Source organism: Meira miltonrushii (assembly GCF_003144205.1).
Source record: "Meira miltonrushii strain MCA 3882 unplaced genomic scaffold FA14scaffold_3, whole genome shotgun sequence".
Lineage (NCBI taxonomy): Eukaryota > Fungi > Basidiomycota > Exobasidiomycetes > Exobasidiales > Brachybasidiaceae > Meira > Meira miltonrushii.
In genome coordinates, this window is record NW_020289945.1 from 3,032,939 (window position 1) to 3,047,781 (window position 14,843).

General features: G+C 42.7%; 5 protein-coding genes across 5 annotated transcripts; 1 reads left to right on the forward strand and 4 right to left on the reverse strand.

The window, feature by feature from the left end:
- Positions 1–3,923: 3,923 nt before the first annotated feature.
- Positions 3,924–5,297, forward strand: FA14DRAFT_181018 (uncharacterized protein; the record flags this gene model as incomplete). The annotated part of the gene is made up of 1 exon (XM_025501053.1): positions 3,924–5,297. The coding sequence occupies one exon, from the start codon at positions 3,924–3,926 to the stop codon at positions 5,295–5,297; it is 1,374 nt and encodes a 457-aa protein (XP_025354694.1).
- A 212-nt stretch (positions 5,298–5,509) lies between these two features.
- On the reverse strand, positions 5,510–5,960 carry FA14DRAFT_161799 (uncharacterized protein; the record flags this gene model as incomplete). Its single annotated transcript, XM_025499301.1, has 1 exon — positions 5,510–5,960. A coding segment is annotated over exon 1 (191 nt), but the record flags the coding sequence as incomplete, so codon positions are not given.
- Positions 5,961–10,195: 4,235 nt separating this feature from the next.
- Positions 10,196–10,591, reverse strand: FA14DRAFT_181020 (uncharacterized protein; the record flags this gene model as incomplete). Its single annotated transcript, XM_025501054.1, has 1 exon — positions 10,196–10,591. One exon carries the CDS (start codon positions 10,589–10,591, stop codon positions 10,196–10,198), a length of 396 nt encoding a protein of 131 aa, XP_025354696.1.
- Positions 10,592–11,339: 748 nt separating this feature from the next.
- Positions 11,340–11,990, reverse strand: FA14DRAFT_72068 (uncharacterized protein). The gene has a single exon (XM_025502759.1). The coding sequence runs from the start codon at positions 11,894–11,896 to the stop codon at positions 11,363–11,365; it is 534 nt and encodes a 177-aa protein (XP_025354697.1). The 5' UTR covers positions 11,897–11,990; the 3' UTR covers positions 11,340–11,362.
- A 740-nt stretch (positions 11,991–12,730) lies between these two features.
- On the reverse strand, positions 12,731–14,530 carry FA14DRAFT_124220 (APG9-domain-containing protein; the record flags this gene model as incomplete). The annotated part of the gene is made up of 1 exon (XM_025496631.1): positions 12,731–14,530. A coding segment is annotated over one exon (1,800 nt), but the record flags the coding sequence as incomplete, so codon positions are not given.
- Between the last annotated feature and the right edge of the window lie 313 nt (positions 14,531–14,843).

A 14,843-nucleotide genomic window follows, 5' to 3' on the forward strand; every position in this document is an offset into this window, starting at 1 on the left:
CTTCTACCCTTCCTCCTTCTACCCTTCCTCCTTCTACCCTTCCTCCTTCTACCCTTCCTCCTTCTACCCTTCCTCCTTCTACCCTTCCTCCTTCTCAAAACCCTCAGCCTCGACTCTTCCACCGTTTCTCTTCTTCTCCAGAGACTGCCAGGTTTTACTTGTAAGAGCACTATAATGCGAGTGCAGAGTCGTCATGAATGAAGAAACTTTGACCGGCTTGATCGATCAACCAATGATGACGGACTTCTTCGGTAATGTTGAACGCATGTCAAGCCAAAGAGTGTGGGGTGAAAGCATGGAAAGGAGGGCAGAGGAAAGACAAATGTTGATGTCAAGTGTGTGCCATTTCTCATGTTGTCCCACTTGTTTGAATGCCACGTCATAATTTGATCTTGAGCGACGTACGAGATGACTTTTCATGAGTTTTAAAAGGTTTCATCCGATCGGAAGAGTAAGATCTTGGCAGATTTGGGTCCCATTCAGGCGTTTGTACTTGCGAGCTCTTTTCATGAAGTGATGCGGATCGTGTTTGCGTTGACTGCCGTGATCAATCTTGTGTGACGGCTTGACAAGAAAACTTTACCATAGGTGAATCTCGAATGACAAAAGAACGATGCCGGCTCAATGAGCTGTGATCCACAAACGAGAAGTGGATAGAAGTGGATGATGCCGGCTGAGTGAGGACGCATATGAGATGGCGTTCATTGAATTTTCAAAGGATCAAACGGTGTATCAATGGAGGACCTTAATTGATGAGGGTTGCATGACGGCGTTTGCACTTGTGAGGCTATTTGAGTGCCACAATCATTGTCTTGTGAGAAATTTGTGATGCTGACTGAATGACAAGTGGATTTGAATGACAAGTAGGCCTTGAATGTCAAATGGATGTTGAATGATAAGAGGTTGATGGTGACGAAATGAGAAGTGGATGACGATTGCGGGATGAGAAGTGGATGACGATTGCGGGATGAGAAGTGGATGACGATTGCGGGATTGAGAAGTGAACGTTGGTGGTAGAGATAATATGGAATGAGACGTAGGTAACGCTGGCTGGATATGAAGTGATTCTCAAATGAGAAGTAGATCTTTTCTTTGGATTTTTTTTGTGATTTTTCTTTTGATTTTATTTTTGATCTTTTCTTTTCTTTTATCTTTATTCTTTTGATCTTCTTTTTTTATCTTTTTTTTTTATCTTCTTTTTTATGCAGTTAAAGTGTTGCTTCAGGATGTGTGAGAGGAGGAGTGAGAGGAGTAGTGCGAGGAGGAGTGTGAGGAAGAGTGAGAATAGCAAAGAACGAGTTCTTTGATCCCAAGAAAGGGTAGCGTAAGGATGAGAAAGCAAGTGTCGTGTAAGATGTTGCTTGCAAGAGTGATCAAGTCGCCATTTTGATTGGTGATCAAGTAATGCCTTCTTTACCGTGAAAATTGTTTGTGAATTGAATTTTGGAACCGTTGAGTAATGGCGATGGCAAGTGCACCATTCCGGCTGACGATGTATCGAATGTTAGGTAAATGCGTTCGAACTTTGATCTTGTGTGCATCGGCAAAGGGAAAAGCGATGTACTCGATTGCTCTCCTTGGATCTTCCAAAGACTTTCTCGAATCGTCCGAGGAAACATTTGTTTGATTTGGGCCCCATTCAGGCGTTTGTACTTGTGAGTGAGCTCTTTTCCATATTCGTGTTGCTTGCCGCGATCAATGGTGTGTGACGACTTGAAAAGAGAAGTGTGTGATACTGATTGTACGATCGGTGGATCTCGAATGAGAAGAGAATGAATCCATAAACGAGAAGTGGATGATGCCGGTTGAGCGAGGACACAGATGAGATGGCGTTTATTGAATTTCCAAAAGATTCACCGTTGCATCAATAGAAGACCTTGGTTGGTTAGGGTTGCATGCCGCCATTCGCACTTCTGAGGCTTTCCTTGTGAAGTGAAGTGATGCCGTGTTTGTTTGCATTTGAGTGCCATAATCATTGTTTTGTGAGAAATTTGTGATGCTGATTGGATGGCAAGTGGATCTTGAATGAGAAGTGGGTTTGGAATGACAAGGGGGTCTGGAATGAGAAGTGGTTTTGGAATGAGAAGTGGGTCTTGAAAGACAAGTGGAAGATGGTTGGAATGGGATGTGGGTGTTGGGGGTTGGAATCAATCCAAAAGGGGGACTTTATATACCTTTCATCCTCGCATTTCACAGTTTCAAAATTCGTATGATTTCCTCTAGACGGTCAAGTATGTCAAAATCGAATTCTGACAGGTCAACTGACAATAAATCACATGCATGTTATATGACCAAAACGACCATCCATTCGCTAGCATGATCTAAAGTTCTAGACTATCCTTGAACTATCCGATGGAATTAAGATATCCCGTTTTTTCGGCTTCCTGGCAATTGATTTGATATATTGCATCGCTGATGCTCTATGTTTGACCATCTTGAGTTCTCATCAACCATCCGATGGATCTGAAATAACGCGTTTTTCTGGCTTTCAGCCAAATATTTCTTTGTCGGATCATTTGCAGCAGCTGTTTATAACTTTTACAAACCATCTGATGGATCTGAGATATTCCGCTTATTTGGCTTTCAAACGAACACTGTTTTTACAACTCATCTGCAGCTATAATCTGTGATTCTTGCTAGCCATCCGATGGAACTGTCATTCCCGCTTTTTTGGCTTTCAAATAAGTAGGTTCTTGAAAAATAATCTGCAGCTACTATTTATGACTTTTACTAACCATCCAATGGATCTGAGATATTTCGCTTTTCCGGCTTCTCGGAAAGTTCTTTCCTTACAGCTTTGATGTATTTGATGCATTCTGTTCCCTTGTCAGTCCATTGAGACCTCTGCGGCACCGTTTCGCTCTGCAGGTATGAGTGAAGGCGTTAAACCTTTGGATGGTGAGGTAAAATCCACTAAGAGCTTTCCCAATTTTTGGTGGCTGCACCTATCATTATTGACATGTCCAGCCAAATGACTTATCGATACAAGTGCAACGGGAGCAGCAGGTACGATCTGACATGCTTTTCAATTCAAGCTATTTAATTCAAGTCTTTTCTCACCGTCATGGAGAAATTCATGGTCATCCAAAAGGACAAGTAATCAAGTTGGCCGACAATGGATGAATGCTATGCACGCACGCCTACGTATACGCCGTATTAGCGTGACTTTATGCAAGAAGAAAGTCACTAACAAGACTGAGTTTTATGCTTGACTCTTTCCTTCATCATTGGACTCACGCAGGAGTGCAAAAGTGATGGACATGAGCATGTCCATCCATTGATCAAAATGTAAATGCATCGGTGGGTCCCTTGATTAGGAAAATGTCAATACTTGCGGGCAAAACAACTATACCGATTCTTAAATCAGTTCTCGGCGGAAATAATTCACCATCCAAAGCTCCAACTCATTCACCACCACCTGCAAAGCACATGTGATCTGTATGCGAGTTCCAAACAAACCGTAAGCGCGCTCGGCAAGTGTAGACATATTCCATTCAGCTGTCAAAGAGACAAATTATTCGCCAGCTGAGCTATCTCGAGATGGACTTGATTCATAAATAAAATTATCAAATTGGACAATACAATTATACCTCAACCTCATTGGGTGCGTCATACCTCAATACAAGGCCACACCAATGGACTATCCTAGTCGGAATGTGCTTGGCGGCAAGTATGGATCTATTCCATTCAGCCGTCGACGACACAACACATCACTGTACCAACTCATTAGATCTTTCGTATTACCTTGTTGTTCTATGTATTAATGAAATTCAATCGGCAAAAGGTACGGTCAGATCTGATTGGCTAGAAAGGCTTGATCAATTGCCACCCGATGAGCTTAGCTTTGCACTTCCATCGACCAACGCCAAGAGTCAAGCAGCGTGATGATAACCGAAGACGATGAGATGATGGTCTTAGCAATGATGCTACAGCAAATGGACATATTTGACTCAAGTCCTAAAATGATTAAAGTTACCAGTAAAGACTATGATGTAGCTGCTCGTGTAGCTGAAGTCCTCCAAGCACATTTCAATTATGTGCAACATGGTTTGGTGGAAACTACCTACACTTTCACTTATTTGTATGAATCTCAACGAGAACGATCAACTATCAACTCTAGGATGCCAGCTCTCACAAAATTATCACACGCACTTTTAAGACGATTGATCGATTTTTTTGGTACCAAGATCGAGGCCCATGCCAACAATCTTCGTGAACAACAGGAAATTAGGAAAGGCGAGGCAAAGGATCTCATTATGAAACTGCAAGAAATATATCCTGATCTAGATGTGAATGCTGCGACGATTGAATCTGTTGCAGAGGAGGAGGATGACACTTCCCCTGCTACACCATTACGTCAGGACAGCACAATCGATGATAGTGGAATTGCAGAAATTGCTCAAAGTGTACCGTCAAAGACGATGAATGGGAGCACATCAGCAACAGAGGACAATATTGGAGCAGAACCGGCTTCGGCGACTGTAGCAGATTCTTCTCATGCGGCGACAAAGAGGACAAGGCAAGGTTTTTTTGGCATCTTCGGCAACTTTTTTGGTATTTTGTCTCGTCGTAGTCAAAGTGAGCAATCAAACGTGTCAATTCGTGAACATGTTGAAGAGCAGGCAGAAAGTGACAAAATTTCAATGAGAGAGGCATACAGAAATGGTAATCCGAGCTCTATTACTAGGAAAAGAACCGTCTCAGAGGAAGTGTTCATTGCAGAGCGGGCGGCTTTACAAGCCAAAGTGGAGTTACAAGAGGCAACGCTTTCCGCTCAAAGTGACACAATCTCACAGCTTAGTGACGCAATCTCACAGCTTAGTGACACAATCTCACAGCTTAGTGACACAATCTCACAGCTTCATTCACAATGCGCTTGTACGGTTTGTTTGGAACTCGCATACAGACCACATGTGCTTTCCCCCTGTGGTCACGTATTTTGTGCTCGTTGTCTTGTGTTGTGGTTCAAAGAGGCATTGCCAGATGAGCCACCGTTCGCTCCGTATCTGACAGAAGAGCAAAGGCTAGAGGAACAACAACGTCGGACATTACGACGTAAAAAGCTTTGTCCGCATTGTCGTGTAAGAGTTCAAGCCAGACCAGCAGAAGTTTGGATGATCAAAGGTTTGGTAAACAAGCTTGATGAAAGTATACGATCAGGTCAAGGCAATGATAAGGACACAGACATTTCAAATAGCACCTCTTCTACAGACGCAAAAGCAAAGGAAGCTCGAGGCAAAAACCTGAAAGCAGGCACGGCACTTTGGGACACAATTTTTCCACACAATGATGATTGACGGACGATGCGACAAGTCTTCCTTCAAATCCGTCTGAGCTCATAATATCCACAGCACAATGAGACCTTGAAACCAACAAGCCATTCTCCTTGAAGCACGCTCGACAAGTGTAAACCTTTTTTATCTTCACTGTGCCACCTTCTTAGACCCTTTACTTCAATTCGTCGTTCTATTCTTAATGGATATAGAAATATTATTTGTGTGTGTGTTGAGTGTTGTTGGTGATACAAATGTCAGTAAGGTGGCCTTTCTTCAGAAGTTGTGTGGTTATCAAGCCGTATGAGAATACAATACAAAGATACAGTTGTGTGCTAGATACAGACATTATAGGTACAGTCTGACCTACAAATTGCGCTTTTTGAGGTGTGCATGCCTTCAATCAATCAAGATCGAGATCATCCGCTCCATCTTCATCGAAGTCGTCTAGGTCTCCATCGTCGAATCCTTCGTCAAAATCTTGTGAAGCTCCATCATCCGAATTGCTCGCATAAGCGCCTTCTTCCTCCGAAGAAGAGTTTTCCGTTCCCCCTTCGCTTTCCTCGTCATCATCGTGATGCCCGGCTCCTGCCATCATTTCTTCGTCACGATCGGAAAAATTCTCGTTAGAAGGAGAACGCGCTCTACGATCGCCTTAGTCTTCCTTAGAGTCAGAAAGTGCGATCATACGACCGTATCGTCTTCTTACTGGAGGTATATTTCGACTATTGATAGCGATAAGTTGAACACCGCCATTATCGTGATCATGAGCGCCATGGTGCAGATGATGGTCGAATTCAACTTCATCTTCACTATCATCATTGATCTCGACAGGTCTGTCATCGATGAAATCGTTATCTTCATCTTCCTAATCTTCGTCCTCGCTTACGCCAAATTCTCCTCCATATATCATGTCATGAATGACAAATTCTGAATCGTCTTCATCGTCGTATTCGTCTAGCTTATTTTCGCTATATTCGATCGTACAATATGGATTTGTGTAAGCTCGATTTACGATCTTGCTAGCACACAATCTGCATCGATAAACGCGATCGTCTTTATCGAAGATAGGATGCTGATATGGCTTATCATTGTGTGGAAAATTGTGTCCTAAAGTGCCGTACCTGCTTTCAGGTTTTCACCTCGAGCTTCCTTTGCTTCTGCGTCTGTAGAAGAGGTGCTATTTGAAACATCTATATCCTTATCATTGCCTTGACCTGATCGTATACTTTTATCAAGCTTATCCACCAAACATTTGATCATCGAAACTTCTGCTGGTCTGGCTTGAACTCTTACACGACAATACGGACAAAGCTTTTTACGTCGTAATGTCCGACGTTGTTGTTCCTCTGTCCTTTACTCTTCTGTCAGATACGGAGCAAATGGTGGCTCATCTGGCAATGCCTTTTTGAACCACAACACAAGACAACGAGCACAAAATACAAGACCACAAGGGGAAAGCGGGACGTTGCTGCAGAAGCTTCAAGGGATAAGAGAGCCGAGTACAGTAGCGACCTCGAAGAAATGGAGAGAGACATTACCGAAAAGCTAGGAAATTGGGGTATGTCAGAACCATCGGATGGTTGGTAAAAATTACAGATTGTAGCTGTAGATGATTTGTCAAAAAAGTGTTCGTTTGAAAACCAGAAAAGCAGGGAATCTCAGATCCATCGGATGTTTAGTAAAAATGACAGATTACAATTGCAGATAATTTGACAAAAAGTGTTTGTGTGAAAGCCAAAAAAGCAAGAAATGTCCGATTCATCGGATGGCTAGCAAGAATGACAAATTGCAGCTGCAGATGACTTGTCAAAGAAGTGCTCGTTTGACAGCCCGAAAAGTGGGATAACTCAAAACCATTGGATGGTTAGCAGAAAGAACTGAGGATTGCGGCTGCAGATTGTGCAGGTAAATCGAAGCTATAAAGAAAGCCATTGTGCAAACGTCAACAAAGCGCGATATCTCAGATATATATGATGGTTGATGAGAACTCAAGATGGTCAAACATAAGGCAGCAGCGACGTAATATATCGAACATGTAAAGGCTTGCAATGTATAAATTGCCGGGAAGCCGAACGAACGATATATCTCAATTCCATCGGATGGTCAAAGGGCAGTCTAGAACTTTAGAGCATGCTAGCAAATGGATGGTCGTTTTGGTCATATAGTATGCATGTGATTTATTGTCAGTTGACCTGTCAGGATTCGATTTTGACATACTTGATAATCTAAGGAAAATTATACGAATTGTGAAACTGTGAATTGAGAGGATGAAAGGTATATAAAGTCCCCTTTTTTGATTGAATCCGACACGCAACACCCACATCTCATTCCAACCATCATCTACTTGTCATTCAGGACCCTCTTGCCCTTCAAATACCCTTGCCATTCCAGGACCCCCTTGCCGTTCAATCAGCACCGTCCACTTCTCATTCAGCCAGCATCACATCCTTTCTCACAAGACGATGGCTGTGGCTTTCAAGTACAAGCAAATGTGGCATCACTTCAATTCACTTCACAAAAACGGCTCACAGGAGCAAACGTAAAAGTAGGGCCCTAACCAACCAATATCTTTTTTGATGCTCCGGTGAATCATTTGAAAAATCAACGAACGCCATCTCATATGTGTCCTCACTCAACTAGCATCATCCACTTCTCGTTCTTGGATCACAGCTCATTCAACCGGCATCATCATCATATCATTCGAGATCCAACTATCGTACAATCGGCACCGCACACTTTTCTTTTCAAGCCGTCACACAACATCGATCACGGAAATCAACGTAAACACGACTGGCATCACTTCATGAAAAGAGCTCACAAGTACAAACGCCTGAATGAGGACTAAGCTCACCAATGTTCCCCCGGACGATTCCAATTTTTTTTTGAAAGATCAAGGAGAGCAGTTGATTACACGGCTTATCCCTTTACCGATGCACGCAAGATCAAATCTCGAACGAATCAACCGAGTAAGCGAAACATCATCAGCCGTAATGGAGCACTTGCCATCGCTATTATTCAAGTCTTCCGACACCGTCAAAGCAGCATCATCTTTACTCAACGGTTTCAAAATTCAATACACAAACAACTTTCATGGTCACGAGGGCATTACTTGATCATGAATCAAAATGGCGACATGATCACCCTTGCCACATCTTATACGACACTTACTTTCTCATCCTTGTGCCATCCTTTCCTAGGATCAAATTTCTCGTTCTTGGCTATTCCACTACTCCTTCCACTCCTTCTCACACACATCCTGAAGCAACACCTTGCTTTGCAATTGCGTTGAAAAAAGAAGAAGATCAAAAAAATAAAAAAAAAAAGATCAAAAAGATAAAAAGGTCCAAAAAATTAAAAAAAAAATTAAAACGATGACCTACTTCTCATTTGAGAATCACTTCATATCCAACTAGAATTATGTGCTCCTCATTTCATAGTCATCTCTACCGCCAACACTCACTTCTCATCCCGCAATCATCATCCACTTCTCATCCCGCAATCATCATCCACTTCTCATCCCGCACTCGTCATCCACTTGCCATTCCCACTTGTCATTCAAGATCCACTTATCGTCAAAGATCCACTTGTCATTGAGTCAGCATCACAAATGATTGTGGCACTTAAATACAAGCAAACATGGCATCAATTCACATCACAAGAAAGCCTCCCAAGTACAAACGCCGGCATGCAACCCTAATCAAGCAAGGTCTTCCATTGATGCACCGGTGAATCCTTTGAAAATTCAATGAACGCCATCTCATATGCGTCCTCACTCAACCGGTATCGTCCACTTCTCATTTGTGGATCATAGACCACTCAAGCGACATCATCCACTTCTCATTCGATGATCACATATCATCCAACCGGTATCAATCTCTTGTCATTCGAGAATCACCTATCGTACAGTCAGCATCACACACTTCTCTTTTCAAGTCGTCATGCAACATAGATCGCGGCAATCAACACAAACACAAGCCGAATCACTTCATGTAAAGAGCTCGCAAGTACAAACGCCTGAATGGAGCCCAAATCACCCAAGATTTTCTTCTTCCGTTCGGGTGAAACCTTTCAGGATTCATGAAATGTCATCTCGTACGTCGCTCAAGATCGAATGATGACCTGGCAATCAGACAAGTAGGACAAGAGAAGAAATAGCACACTTGACATCAACATTTATCTTTCCTCAGCCCTCTTCCATGCTCTCACCTCACACTCTTTGGCTTGACATCCTTTTAACATTACCGAAGAAGTCACTCATCATTGGTTGATTTGAAGTGGGGTCGATCAAGCCGGTCAAAATTTCTTCATTCATAATGACTCTGCACTCGCATTCACGGTGCTCTTACAAGCGATCACTGGTAGTCGAAGATGTATCGGTCTTAAGATTTTGGATGATGGATCAAATACACCTTATCAAAGAAGCGTCCATCCTCTCCGACTTGATGATATTGCAAAAGCAAGATAGGCCAAAACTTTTCGTTTCGCAGGTTTTCAAACACCTTCCTCTAAACACTTAGAGGGTGATGATTGCGGGATAGGAAGAGGGTAGAGTGAGAAGGATGGAGTGAGAAGAGGGAGGAGTGAGAAGAGGGAGGAGTGAGAAGAGGGAGGAGTGAGAAGAGGGAGGAGTGAGAAGAGGGAGATGGTTGTAAAATGATTAGAGGATGATAACGGCGGAAGGATAAGAGGAAGGAGAGGATGATGACGGCGGAGTGAGGAGAGGGAAATGATGGCGGAGTAAGAAGGGAGTTGGTGACCTCTTCTCATCCGCAATCAAAAGGCGCTTCTCATTCAACCAATATCATTCTCATCTCGTTCAAGATCCACTTCAATTCAATCAGAGTCACACATTTTTTCTCTCACGCTAAACAATTCTTATTCACTCCTGTACAATATATACGCATACGATGTTTCTAAAGTCATCTTTGCTTTTCGGCAGATCTATCATTATTTGCGTCATTTTGCTTTTTTTTAAGTCTAGAACGTGCTTTATTGATTCTGATCTGCTCCGCATTGGTTTCCCGATATCGTTTATCCGCTTGTCTTGCTTTTTCCAAATTCTCAAGTCTCCATTTCTTACTTCTGGCCGCACATTCATCTAAATGATTTTTTTGATACTCCCTAAAGTATTTTGCCAAAGATTCTTTGTGGTTTTGATTGTACTTTCGCTTTCTTGCTTTCAATAAATCGAATGATCTCAAGTCCTTTGAAGTCAGTGTACCGGCTAACTTACGCTCACGAACACCTCTTCGCCATTCTCTCGCCTTCTCACGCGCGTAGGCTCTCTTACGATCGGCTTTCTCTTTGGGATCCATTGCTGGCCGCTTTCTTTTCTTCCCGTTTTTATCGGCTTCCGCTTCTTTCAGTGCTGGAACATGAGTTTCTGTATTTGTATTCTCTACTGTATAGTGTGTATTCATACCTTCATTCTCAGAACCATGTTCGGGAGGAGGTGTCTTGTTCAAGTCAAATTCCTTCGGCTCCTTAGACTGGGAAATCACTTCTCTTAAGCCAAATGAAAGGCAAAACCACAACATAGACAGCATTAACATGTGAAATTGCATCATTTGACCGTGTTGTAAGATCCAAGAGAGAAGTATATTGCAATTGTCTCATTTTATCCTGATCATTTTTTACACAGCTATGGATTTGGATATATTCAGCCCCTGCTGAACTTTTGCCCTTTTCTAGCAGTAACGCAGCGTAGCAGGTATTTCAGATGTACCTTATCGACACCCTTTGTTTGCTCATCAAAGTTGCCTTCAGTCTCATATCAATGAAAGATAGATTTGCAGAAATGTACTACGGTGGTAAAATACTCACATACTCTCATTTCTCACACATTTCTCACACTGAATAGATCGAAACACTGCATTGCATTTAGTCAAGTCTCAAGCTGCGCTCTCACGTACAACAAAACACAATACTGTGTACACATATTTGCATAACTTGTACTCGCTTGGGAAAAGTAGCTATCAATTGTATTAAGAGCGTCAACTGTTCTTTGGGGCAGATTCATCTTGCTTTATCAGATTTCTAGAAGGAGTGGCTTGAAACCTCTCTTGCTTTCTAATATGATATGAATTTTACTCGCTTCTCTTGCTTTTCCCAGGATTTCTACTTCTCCATCTTCTACTTTTAGCGGCACATTCACTCAAATGATTACGACGATAATTCGAATTGTACTTTGCCAAATGTTCTTTATGTTTCTCAGCGTATCTCTTTTTTTCTGCTTTTAATCGTTCAAGTGATCTTTTATCACTTTCAGTCAGTGTACCTGCTAGTCTACGCTCACGAATACCTTTTCGTCTTTCTCTAGCCATTTCACGATCGTGGACTTTTTTTCGTTCGGCTCGGTCTTTTGTAATGGTTTCTGATTTACGCTTTCGTTTCTTTTTGCTCTGATTCACTTTTGCTTCTATCGTTGTTGGCACATCGATCGCTTTATTTTCCATCGGTTGGTGTGAATGTATGACTTCATCCTCTGAGCTATCTTCCGGAGGAGGTGTTTTGTTCAAGTCAAAATCTTTTTGCTCCTTTGTCTGGCCGAGAACGTCATTCAACCAAAATAGCAAAGGAAGCCATAGCATAGGCAGCATTAGAATACGAGATCGCACCATTTGACTTTATGGTATGGTGCATCAGAGAGGAACGGTAAAACTATCTCAATGCGTCTGAACTGCGTTAGATTGAGGTATCTTCAGCCCCTTCCGTTTATGTCTGTTGACTTTAATTTTACCGGCATACGTAAAGATTATGACAAATACGAGGCTATGCTACAAGAAGTGAAAGGAAAAAGTACATCACATTTACCATCTCGTCGTACCAATATGCTGCAAAAGTCCACGTAAGTCAGCAGGTTGCGGCTGACCTGTTTCGCTCGTGCTTCCAATACCCGCCATTGAACCATTAGAACGAATCCGTTCCGGTCTTGCATCTTCATACATTGACATTCCATTCGAAGCCAATGGATCAGGTTCTTGATGTTCATGAATTCCTTCTTGATCATTCAAATCTGAATGATCTTCATTGACTGCTTGTAATCTACGATTTACACCATTGCCAGATCGATGTGCATGATGGGCTAAAGCGGAAATGGATGCACTCGTTGGCACGCTTCTTTGCTGACCGGACGGTCTGATTGCACTTTGCTGTAAAGCGGCCGCATTGCTGGGCTTGCTTGCCAACAGTATACTTCGATCAAATGCTTCGCTGTACATCTGACTCTTTTGAGCCAACGTAGAATTTGCCGGTGTGAAAGCAACGCCGCCACTTGCATTTGTCGTCGTACCCAACCCACTCAATTTACCAACCGGAACAGGAGCAGGTGGAGGAGAAGTAGCGAAATGTCTACCATTTGTCGTTCCTGCAAATGTATGTTGTGTATGAGCAGGTGGTGAAGTACTCATTTCAGCCGCGATACGAGACAGGAACATTGAAGCAGTCGGGTCTGATGGATGCCAATTCGGATTTGCTGCACGGAAACCAAGCAGAGATTGTTCCATCTTCATTTGATTCGATGCGAGACGATCATGATGAGAAGGTAATTTGCCCGTACCTTTTCCACTTTTGGCATTTCCCTGTAATTTGAAATCAAACACTGCAAACGAACAAACGTATCCCAGACCATCCACATGAACGGTAAATTCTCGGAAAAAGTCAATGATTCCTGGTGCACTACGAGGTAGAGATTTCCAAAGGATAAAAGGCGTGAAGATGACCGAAAGTAACTCGCTTATAAAGATCGAGACCTTTAGTCTGTACATCGTTCCAAACTCTGAATGAACTTCAGCCGAGTGGAATCGTCCTTTCCAATGTTCAGGTAGGTGATGTGTATATTCAATCACCGCACGCAAAAGCACTTCAGGCTCAAATACTTGCTGTTCGTCCGGCACCATAGCTCTTGATACCGCCAGAATTGCAGTAAACACTCCGATATAGAACAGCACATTCCTTTGATGAGTAATGTCGAAGTGTACAAAGAGATCCGGATCCAATACTGAGGCTAAGAGAAGCACGGCTGTGAATGATCCCGCCACGAACGAGACAAATCTGGCAATAATTGCAATCCTTTCTTTGGGAAATTGATCGATATATCGTTGTGCGTAAGGGTATGAATTATGACATCTGCGTCTGAATATGTGGGGCAATTCATTGAACTCTCTGAATTTCCATCGTGCAAATTGAGTATATTGCCGAGCACCGAGGGAAGAAGGATTCTTGTGATACTCCTCAAAATATCGGAAAAACGAATAGAAGAGCAGGTAAATGACAATAAATGGTGCAAACACTGCATTGACAATTGCCATGAAAATGAAACGTCTCTTTAGCCCTTCGATAAGTTCTTTCCTATGCCTTTCCGTCACGAACTGTTTCCTTACTTGACCCTTATGATCGAACAAGAATCCAAGTAGACAAAAAGTAAGGTTCCATTCAAGTGTTCTTGTTAATTCTGGAGTTCTATTTTGCAATCCAACGATGGGTATACTGATATCCAAAACGTCCTTATTAAACAAAGCAACCAGATAATTTTCCTGTCTCATAATTCGATTGGCAACATCGTGTGCATCTAGCTTTCCGCTATTGTCCGGCCTTAGATTTGATGAAGAAGAGAGTGAAAGCGTCGGGTGTGTTTCTCTCAAATGAGCAATCCTCGATACTACATCATGCCACGAGATAGATTGAACGTCGGCGTCTGGCACATTGAGAAGATGGGTATAAAAGTCACGCATAGCAATCAACTTGGATATGCCCAATCCGAAACGAACCACTTGCCAGGCGTAGAGACCAACAAACAAGGCGAAAGCCAATACTGTCAAACCGGAAAACCTACTTATGCACTGATGCACAACCACATCTGATAGTTGTCCATCATGTTTGATTTTGGAATAATCCACACATCCGACGAGAAAAGTGGAGAAGCCGACAACGAAAGCGATCGTTAGCAAATTGAGCAATTTTGTTAGGAGTATGCAGACCAACCCTTTCCCCACATAGTACCCATACACTTCTTGCAAGAATTCGTCCATATTTTCCAGTGTACCCCATTTCCATAGCGCTCTGTCTTTAGCGTTCAACCTGCGAACAGGATGACCGGACGATCCATTTGCAGTGTCTTCGACACCATCCTGAGCTCTTATCCTATCTGCACCCTTTTGTATCTTTCTCCTTATCTGTGAGAATAATCCTCTATCCCTTTCATGCCGCCTCCGGGAAGCAGAGGAAGAAGGCGTTGATGCACGCGGAGAGCCCATCAAGCCAGCTTCTTCATCCATTGGCTCCTCAATACCATCGGACTCATCGTCGTCTCTCGCAGCTATAGCATCTTGAGCTGGTCTTATCCTAGAAAGGCGAACGCTTTCCGAAATAGTTGCTGGTTGTCGTGCTGATGGTGATTTTGAAGGTGTCAAATTTCTTACAGCAGATTTTCCCATCTCTTGATCGTGCGTATCCAGCACTATACTTGCAGGAGGACCATCATCTTCTTCAAGATCATCTCTATCCTCTATATGCATACTTTCATCTTCTGATTCATTCCTTTGTACCGCTCTTTTTCCATCCGGTGAT

Excerpts from the sequence above, each read along its gene's own strand:
- FA14DRAFT_72068 (XM_025502759.1), bottom strand. The coding sequence starts at position 11,896 with ATGGTGCGATCTCGTATTCTAATGCTGCCTATGCTATGGCTTCCTTTG.